The 10,080-nt window shown below is 30.2% G+C and overlaps 1 protein-coding gene across 1 annotated transcript; it reads right to left on the reverse strand.

Moving 5' to 3' along the window:
• Positions 1–740: 740 nt before the first annotated feature.
• Positions 741–4,427, reverse strand: LOC141531817 (uncharacterized). Its single transcript, XM_074249843.1, has 6 exons — positions 3,321–4,427; positions 2,827–3,221; positions 1,391–2,752; positions 1,256–1,327; positions 1,100–1,189; positions 741–1,014 (listed from the first exon to the last, which is right to left on the reverse strand). The coding sequence occupies exons 3-6, from the start codon at positions 2,333–2,335 to the stop codon at positions 958–960; spliced, it is 1,164 nt and encodes a 387-aa protein (XP_074105944.1). The 5' UTR covers positions 2,336–2,752; positions 2,827–3,221; positions 3,321–4,427; the 3' UTR covers positions 741–957.
• Positions 4,428–10,080: the final 5,653 nt, after the last annotated feature.

Below are 10,080 nucleotides of genomic sequence, written 5' to 3' on the forward strand. Positions count from 1 at the left end.
ATTTTTAATTTCTCTGTAATTCACCCGCTTTTTGTTCTATCGCATTCACTGGACTAGTGTTTGCTTCAGTGTCATATTTGATACTAATGAACATTGCAAAAATATTCGATTTTTCTATCCTTTTTCCAATGGATGAATAATTTATTTATGCCATCGCTGTTACATTAATAAACAGTGAAGTGTGCAGTTTTAAAATTGCGTGCCCGAAGAAAAGCTTTCTGTTTTATTAACAATGACTATCGTCAATAAAAGAAGAGTCAATATGGAATTATTTTTTTTTTTGCATACATTGAAATTTATAGTTTTTTATTTTCACATCTGACATGTCTTCGAATCAATCGGTTGCTGTTTTTTTTATCTGGTTTAAAATTTTAAAAAAGTAAATTTTTTTTTTTAATTTTTGAATACAATATGAAATTGATATTATTATTATTTTTCATGCAATATTATTTTGGAAGAAATTTTGGAAAAAATTTTAATAATAAATGAAATATTTATAAGTCCGACAATACATTAGTTAGTTACAAAGATAGCACTGAGTATCATCCTAGATTATACTTAGTGAAAAAAATTTTTCAGATAGTAGCTAGTATAATCCAGATTATAATGAATATAATCCAGATTACAATGATTATAATCCAGATAGTAGTAGTTAGTATAATCCAGATTACAATGAGTATAATTCAGATATCACCCAGTATAATCTGGATTATACTAGCTACTACTATCTGAAAATTTTTTTCACCCTAGATATCACTGAGTATAATCTAGGATGATATCCAGTGTCATTTTGTTCTTTCCGTGGATAACACAGTGGGTATATCAGGCAAAAAAATTAATAATTTAAATTGTAAATCTTATTTTCAAGTACTTGATAAAATTCTGTGCTGAAAAATTCTAGAAAGCTTCAATAGAAAAAAAATAGACATAAACCATGGTTTTAAATTAATGAGAGATTTAATTACTGCCGAATTGGACAGCAATGACAAGGTACATTGCAATGGTACCAGTAGTCTGAAAAAGAAAAAATAAAAATAAAAACTAAAGAAGAAATATCATCAATATTTTTTACAGTAAAAAAATTACAAAATTTACTCACTATCGCTAAAAGCGTACGGTCTAAGGGTAAGATGTCACACGCTGTTAAATTAATTTCTAAATGAGAGAGATCACTCGAGAAGAATAATAACTGCAAGAAGAAAATTTAATAAAATTTATTTTACTAAAAAATTTTATTAATATTTATGAAAGATACCTTCTTCATAATTTTTTCATCCATGGTATTTTTATCTGTCAGCAGAGTTATAGTCTTCGCCAGTTTACAATTCTAAGAAAAAAAAAATTTTTTAGAAGAAGAAAATGAAGAGTTAACATATGTTTGATAACTCACCTGTTTTTTAATGGTTGTAACACTGGAAGTAAAAGCCAGAAAAATAAAAACGATCCAAATTAAACGCAGAATCATTACGATCCATGGTACGTGAAAGCCTTGAACTTTCAATATCGTTAAAACACAAAGGTAGACACAATAAATAACCCTTTCAGCGAAGCAAAGAATCGTTATCAAAATAAGAACTCCGTAAAAGTCCGCCGCATCGTGGCACATCCCGTAAAGTTCGACATATGCGGCCTTTATGTTGTCTATATTGTAGAGAACTGATTCGCGTTTCAGAACTTTTTCAGTAACTGAAAAGACTTGCGGGTAATCATGATTGCTTTTAATCAGACTGAATTTAGAAATAATTAAATTAATGCTTTTAAATCTGTTTTCAACGGAATTAAGCAGCATTGCGTATTGGATCATAACACCTCCCCCGATGACTGTGGGGATATTTTCAAAAAACACTCGATGAGCTTCGATGTACCACAACTGCAATATAATAACTAAAAAGACAGTTGTCAATAAATTAGCGATGAAAAAAACATCGTTAGTGTAATCGTACTTCAGTTTGTGATTATCGCACTTTTTTAGCAGCTTGTCGACAAACTTGAGCCGATTGTAAATGTTTATAAGCTTTCTCTGTCGAATTATGTAAAGCAACGGAATTACACTGGCGCACAATATTGTAAGGAATACAACTTTCACCATAATTAACGGCATCAATTTTCCGGGATAATCATTGGACAATGATCTGTTGAATAGTTCATAGACACCGAGAACGATTAGAAAAAATATCAGCAGAATATTGTAGTACGTTCCAACGTATGAAACGTTGTACAAATTATCTGGCTTGCTGCTAACGCCCCAAGGCGATAATCCGAGAGCTTTGCAGGAAATTCGTTGAAGAAATTTGTAACTTCGATAAAAATCTGAATTATTGCGGGTATTTTTCATTGTTGATATTTACTTGGTCTTTTATTCAATAGCTTCAGCAAATATGTTTTCACAGTGGTTCAATATTCACGTGTTTATGTTGCAAAGTCACGATTACAACTGTGAAATTGTCAACACGTTATTGCTGTTTGGTTCTTTATCTTGATTTTTTTCCGTAATTATTGCTATGCATATTTTACTTCTATTCGCTAATTATTTATATGCATACTTCAATTACGCTGTTTTATTATTCATAGGAAAGACAATTTGTAAATTAGTATGAGAAATAGTGTTCAAAAGTTTTGTATCTTGCAGTTGTGAAAAAAACTATCGTGATTGAAATGTATGTTAAAAAACTGTTTAGTTTGATTCCATTTAATTATTCAAAAGTGTGAATTGTAAAGAGATGGCCAAATAAACTGCCGCAGTACCCGTTACCTAGAAAATAACATAATGTAAAAAGATACTGGAGCATATTCAATTGGATAAATAAAAAATTGAATTTTGCTTACTATTCCTAAAAGCGAACGGTCCAATGGTATAATATCGCAGGCTATTAATTCGATTTCTTATTCACTGAGATCACTGTAAAAGCAGGACAGCTGCGATAAAATGATTTTTAGTTGATTAGAGATTTTATTATGTGTATCATAACTTGTGAGGCTTGTTTTGTCATTTAGAGAAGAAAAATAACCAAAAAGTTGAATGGAAATATTTTTAAGTATGAGACTAAAATTTATGATTTTTTTTAAATTAATTCCGTTTACGTTCTTACTGTTGGAATAATTGATTATGAGTGTGTAAGGATTAATAGTATTGTTGTTGCACATCTTACCTTTTCGACAACTTTATCATCCAGTGTACTTTGATCAACAAGGGAAGATATAGTCCTCGCAAGCTTGCGGTTCTGAAAACAAATTCAATTATCGTTCACACATTATCTTCAAATCATCCCGCTCAAAAAAACAATATTTAAAAAGTGTAAATTCAACAAATTTTTCCGTACCTGTTTTTTTATTGCATTTGTGCTTGAAGTGAAAACTACAAACAGAAAACCGAACCAAAAGAAACGAAAACCTATGACGTGCCATACAGGAGCGTAATTCTTTTCAAAGTAAATTACTGACAAAATTATTAGATACAGAGTGAAGATCACTCTCACACCACAACACAAGATGGCAATTATAATAGGGATCCCATAAAATTTAGCAGCGTCATAGCACATTTCGTATAGTTCTAAATACGCTTTTTGGAGATTATCAATATCGTACAAAATTGATTCATGAAATTGAAACTCTTGAATCTCTGAAATCATTTGCGGGCCAACGACGCTCATTTTTGGCTCGCTAATCTTTAAAATAATGGAATTTATACTGTTAAATCTGCTTTGAATTTTATTGAGCAGCATTGTAAATTGAATCATTACACATCCGCCAATTATACTCGGAAAACATCCAAACAAAACTTTTCCCCGGTTGTAATAGCACATGTCCAAAATCACGACCAAAAAAACAGTTGTTACAAAATTTACACCGTAAATAATATCATTAGTGCAATTTTTTTTCAATTTATAATCAGCGCACTTTTTTAAAATTCCGTCGACTTTTGCGAATCGATTGTAAACACTTATCAGTCGCTTTTGTTGAAAAATATAATACAGCGGAATCAAAATTGAAGACACCAGTGCAACGAACAATATTCTTTTTATCACTAAATAACGAAATATTGCAGGTATGTTGGGAGGTGGATCATTGAACACTCCGTGAAGACTCCACATCGAAAAAATAATACAAAATAATATATTGTAATATGACCCGACGAACGAAACACTGTATTTATTATTGCTATCAATTGCCCAAGGGGTCAACCCAATTATTTTACAAGAAATTCGTTGAAAAAATCTAAAACATTGCTTACATCTTAATTTTATTCCCGAAATTTTTGTCAATTGGTAAATTATTTTTCCTATCATTGCCGCTAATTTTCTGCTGCAATAACTCGACATTGACGTGTGTGTGCTTCACTGCGATTCAATTATGACTGGGAAGACAAGCACACGCGTGTTGTTTGCTTTTATTTATTTACTATTATTATTATTGCTTGGTAATATCGTTGAGTGGACTTTTTTTCTATTAATGTTATTATTACTGATACGCTACAACGTTTATTTTGCAAAACAATTTTCTTTTATTGAAACATTGTTGCCATTTCTTCTCGTTTAAAAAAAAATATACAAATTTATATCGCGTTAGAAACTTAAAGCCAAAAGAGCGTTAAAAACAATTTTTATTTTTGTTACAAATCATAATAAATATGAAAAATTCTAAATTAAATTACAGAAAGATTTTTACAAAATGGCAAGAATATTTTTTCAATTTTATTTGACTCGGAATTCTCGAAAATTACCAATTTTTTTTTTCTTTAGATCACGAAATTTTTTAGTTTTTAAATTCAAAAGCGCATAATTTGAAAAATGCGCCCTTTTGGCTTTTGTAAATTTTTTTTTCACCATTAAATTTGAGTTCGATAAAAATCAAATTTTTTTTTTGATTAAATCAAAACTCTTAATAAACCCAAATTTCACTTAATATAATCTTACAGCATTTTAATTGAATTGCGGGTTGACAAGTATCTTCATCGACGGTCACGACATGGAATGAAACCTGTTTGAATGCAATCGATAAAAAAGAGCGTTATTTTTGTATTGCGTGTTACTTACTTTGAATAAAAAATAGATATGCTTTTTATATCTTTGGGTATAAATCTTAATTTAGCTTAATGCGCCAATTAGAGGTTTTGAGATTCCTGATCTTGATTTTATTTAACAAGACCGTTTATATATTTTGTATTTACCGCGTAAAAATCGGCTCATTCATTCAAAAGTTTAAAAATTCCCAAAATAGTGTTTTATTAAACTTTTATCAGATTTTTGAGCTTGGAGAGCTCAAAATGCCACTAAAATTATATTTTTGAGAGCTTAAATTTTCTGAATTTTTTGATTAAAACTCACCATTTCCGAGATAGAGCCATTTAAAAATATAATTTCAACATGCCTCTCAAATCTAACTTAAAACTCACGATATCTTCCAAAAAAATTTCTCAATCAAGTTTTTTATTTCTTAACAGGCTCCAGAATCCTCTAAACTTGAACTCTACAAAAAATTACCGTTTAAATCCCTTTAGTTTTTTTATAATCACCATTTTAACGCTAAAACCGATGATCTAGCCCCGCTGCCATTATTAGTTCGAGCGCCATCTGCGGGGACGCTTCTATAACTACACAAGCGGGAAATTCAAACGTAAAATTACCTATAACTCCTTTTTCTCCAGCAATTCAACAGTTTAAATCATCCAGAAACTTTTTAAATGACTTTTTCGACTAAATATCTAAAAATATAATAAAAAAAATCGCTTGAAGGCTTGAATTTAAAATAAAAATTTACAATTTAAGTTATAAATAAAAATTTACCCGTCAAATATTTACCCCCAGAATTAAATTTAACTTTATCTGTATTTTTTTTAAAAAAAACATCGCACAGGACGTTACATCGCCGTCGGGGCATTTCTAATAGTCACGTTGCTAACTCTCCATCACGTGCTCCTGAGAGACGCTTCTAAAATAGCTGGAATATTCGTACCGACTATCATAATGGGCTGTTACATTCTATGGATTGCCTACTCAGCCCGGAGAGATAAGCTCAAGGTCTCAGATTTTTTATTCATTCGCTGAAAATTTATATTTACAGTAATCTTATTTTTTACGTGTCGTACATAAAAAAATCTGTTTATCATAAGCACACCAGGTATAGTCCTCTCGCTGTGCTACAAGCTGTAGTCTAGCTGAGGGGAAATAAAATGCCAAAACGTGGAAAGTTGTGTACTCATAGCCATAGCCGAGATTGGGAGTCGCTATTATCCATTATAAAAAATTGTGAGAACGATAAACCGTATGAGAGCTTTAACCTTCTGCCCTTTCGAATGACAAACTTTGTCTTTGATATAATGAAGCTTTGTCTCTACTCTCTACGGGTACGACATTTATATGCATATGTATGTGTGTTTAGACATGCTCGACCTAACGCACGTAATCACATCCAGAAGGTGATTTTCCGAAATTACTAAAATACTCGTGAAAATCCTTGATAATCCTCTTATGTATTTTCATCCCATATATTTTCTTTTAATCTTCTCTCAATATGAATATTATGTTATTTAAAATCTGTGGAATATTTTCTACTATATTTAGCCATTTTTTAAGGAACAATATTAAATTTAAAAAATAGTCACAAAAATTAAGGGATCTAAAAAAAAAAATTAAAAATTTTTAGGTAATTTTCAACGAGCTGTAACTCCGGAAAAATGATCGTACCGCAAAAAAAAAAAAAGCAAATTGTAGCTCCAGGTGTCTAGTTTTCAGATATGACCATAAAAATTTTTTTATCATGTTCGGGTCTCGAGAAATCCTAAGAAAACTACAAAAAAAAATTTTCCAAATTTTTTCTCGTCTTAAAAAAATTCTACGGGCTTCAAAAAATTTTTTTCCATTGTTTCGCTGAAATAATTTTTTAGAATATTTAATGCCCTTCAATTTGACGTAATCCAAAAACCTGTACGATGATTTGCCGCGGAGTTTTCGTCAGTCAAAGCAAAAAAGTACTTTTTCACTTTGACAATCAATAACTCTGGAAATAATGATCGTATAGGAAATCGAAGGACGGTTTTGAAAACTACACAATATTCTCTATAAGATACCGTGAATAGCTTTTGTCAAAAAAATTTTTTTTGAATTGAAAACTTTAACTGAAAAAACGACAAAAATTCGCATAATTAAGGATATTTGGATAACTTGGTATAACTTTGGATAAAATGAATGAACAAAGGATATCGTTGGTAATTTTTCAACCTCCAAGTGTCCCCTAAAATCCCTGAAAAATTCAAAGCGCTGCGATTTTTTTTTTCATAGTGCTCCGAAGCTTCAAATTTTTTGTTTTTCCAAAAATCACCATTGTGAGCAATTTTTCGATTTTTATTGATTTCTTCAATGAAAAAAAATTTTTTTCTCAAAAATCTTTATTTTTTTTCAATCAAAGAGATTAATTTTTCAAGAAATTTGAAAAAAAAAAATTTTTTTTTTGATTAAAAAATCAATAAAAAAAATTCGAAATACCCTCCACTTCCCCTATAAATTATAAAAAGTAATTTGATATTTAAATTTTACCATAAAGTCATACAGCCAGCAATGACGTATGGACTATTCTGTAGATACGTCGATGTATATAGTAGAGTGTACTCGCAAGATGAGAAGATGAGAAGATGAATGGAAACGTGAAACAAACGGGCGCAAATGAAGAATTCGATTAGCGTTGAAGCGTAGAAGCATTACCCGTGTGCAAATTGTAATCATTTGTCATTTTGGATCCAGGTTCGGCGACGCCGAGCGGCCTTGGCAATGCAGCTGACGGAAGTGATTGTTAACAAGCCACCAGGATCAAAATCAGCATCAGTAACAGCAGCAACACCCGGTGATAAAGAAAAAGGAAGTGGTGGGGCTGCAAAAGGAGGAGCTGTTGCTGGTAGGACATCTCAGGAGAACCCGGGGCTGACAGTAAAGCACAACACTGTGCTGACAAGTGTGCATGAGAGGCCGGTGGTTTTGTCCAGAGTTGATTCTGATGGCCATGGAAGCTCGGAAAAAAGTTTAGACTCAATTTGATTTTAATTTTTATTTTTTTATGAAATTTCTGTAATTTTTTTATTAAAATTGGAGAAATTAATAAAGAATTTATTTAAATTAATTAAATAGATTTTTTAATACACTTAACTGTTAAATAAAATTTCTATGTACTGAAAAATTTAATTTGAATAATTGATTAATTTTTATACTGTTATTCAAGGAAAAATTTTTAAGTGGCGCTTTATTTCAACGAGTTACCTTAAAATTACAAATGGCTGACTTGTTACCGCTTGGAAAGTTTTATTGAGTTTTACACAAAGAATTTTTAATAAATCTTATTTGAGTAATATTTTTCAAGTACAATGACAATGAATTAAGCTTATAAACCTAATTATTTAAGTTTTTAATTGAATTTAAAGTGTAAATAACAACTATAAACTTTTGATTAAAAATGGCCGACTTACTACGAAATTTTTAAATGTTTTGATTTTAACCTATTACAGAATAAATTTTAATAATAATTAAATGAAAAAATAAATTATTTTAAAGTTTGTAATAGTGAAAATAAATTTTTAACATTTTTATTAACACTCACTAAAAAAAAATTAGTCAATTCGAAATGGCTGACGCGAAAAGTAACAACCATTGATGTAAATATGAATCGCGCTTAAAAATGGCCGACTTGCTACCACTTGGCATTACTTTTTAATTGTCCCGTGAAAGATTTACATTAAAAAATGTTACAATAATTTTTTTAACGCTCAATAAAAGTGAATTAACATAAAAATACCCTATTCAACTCGTTTTGTTTAAAAAAAACCCATTAAAAAAGCCTGAGACTGTGTTTATAAATTGTGAGGTTAGAACGAGCGGTATTAAAATCAGATAAAAGCAAACTTAATAATTAAAAAGCGCCAGGAATTGAATTTAAATGAACGAAAGCATAAAATGGGAACAATACAACACTCCTTTAAAATTCAAATCTACAAAATAAAAAGCATCGACGTATTACCTCGATAATATCGGAGTTATAAAGCTCACAAAGATACAAAATTTGTTTTTCCTAAATTATAATGTAAATAAATTCAATAAATTGAGAAGAGCAGGTCGATGTCAAACCGATGACTATTATTAAATAAAATTCGTTTTAGTTTCAGATTAATTAGCGTTTTGTTTTGTGAGCGTGTTATAAAAGGCAAAACCAATGTAATTAGTTGAGTTTTGTTTAATAATTGAAGACGAGAGAAAGAGTCGCTGCGGCGGAGGAGCGGAAGGAGGTGGAGGGTGTGGAGGAGACAGAAGTGGAGCCAGAGACCTTACCAGACTAGAGGCTAGAGTCTGTGGAGAGAAGCACGCCTAGTTGTTTGACATTGTCCACCGCTAATCAGTTTGGCCTTGTATGCTTTACTTACTCGGTGCAGCACGAATACACCCACCGGTGGGCAACCACCAGGGGGCATTCTCTCTCTACTTCACCCCTATTTCACCCTTTCAATCCCATTTATGTTTATATATCTATATAATGGCTAGCGGAAACAACGTTTGTACGCTAAACATGATTACCGTTAAGTTTTACCCAAGACTTTTATAGTAAGCTCAATTTTTTATTTTCTCTTACTTAATTTTTAATATTATATCAATTATTTTATTTTTTATAAGTAATTACAATTTTTTTTTTTTTTTTTATTCATTAAAAATTAGCAAAGAAATTTTTATTCAAAGAATTCAATTTTTAGAAGCAAAAAAATTCTTAATGTATTTTTTTTTTTTTTTTTTTTTTTTTAAGAATTAAGAAGTAAAAAAAAATTACTAATTTTTTTAGACTTCACTTAAGCTTCCTTTATTTATAAATCACGCTTTAGAAGTTATATCCTGAAATGCATCAAAGTTATATTACAAAACTAAAAAATCTAAGATTTGCATCTTTAAAATGAGAAAACTTGAAATTAGAGACTTAATTTTTAAACAATTTATTTTATCTAAAAACAAAGTAGTGCATATTGATAAAACAAATTTCAGATCTAACCTGCACTCTTACTAAATTTGCGGTGAAATGAATTGCATGAAAAAATAGATATAAATTAATGCATGC

Source organism: Cotesia typhae, unplaced genomic scaffold (genome assembly GCF_013202065.1).
Source record: "Cotesia typhae breed Kobodo isofemale line unplaced genomic scaffold, CoteBio_Ctyphae contig_50, whole genome shotgun sequence".
NCBI lineage: Eukaryota > Metazoa > Arthropoda > Insecta > Hymenoptera > Braconidae > Cotesia > Cotesia typhae.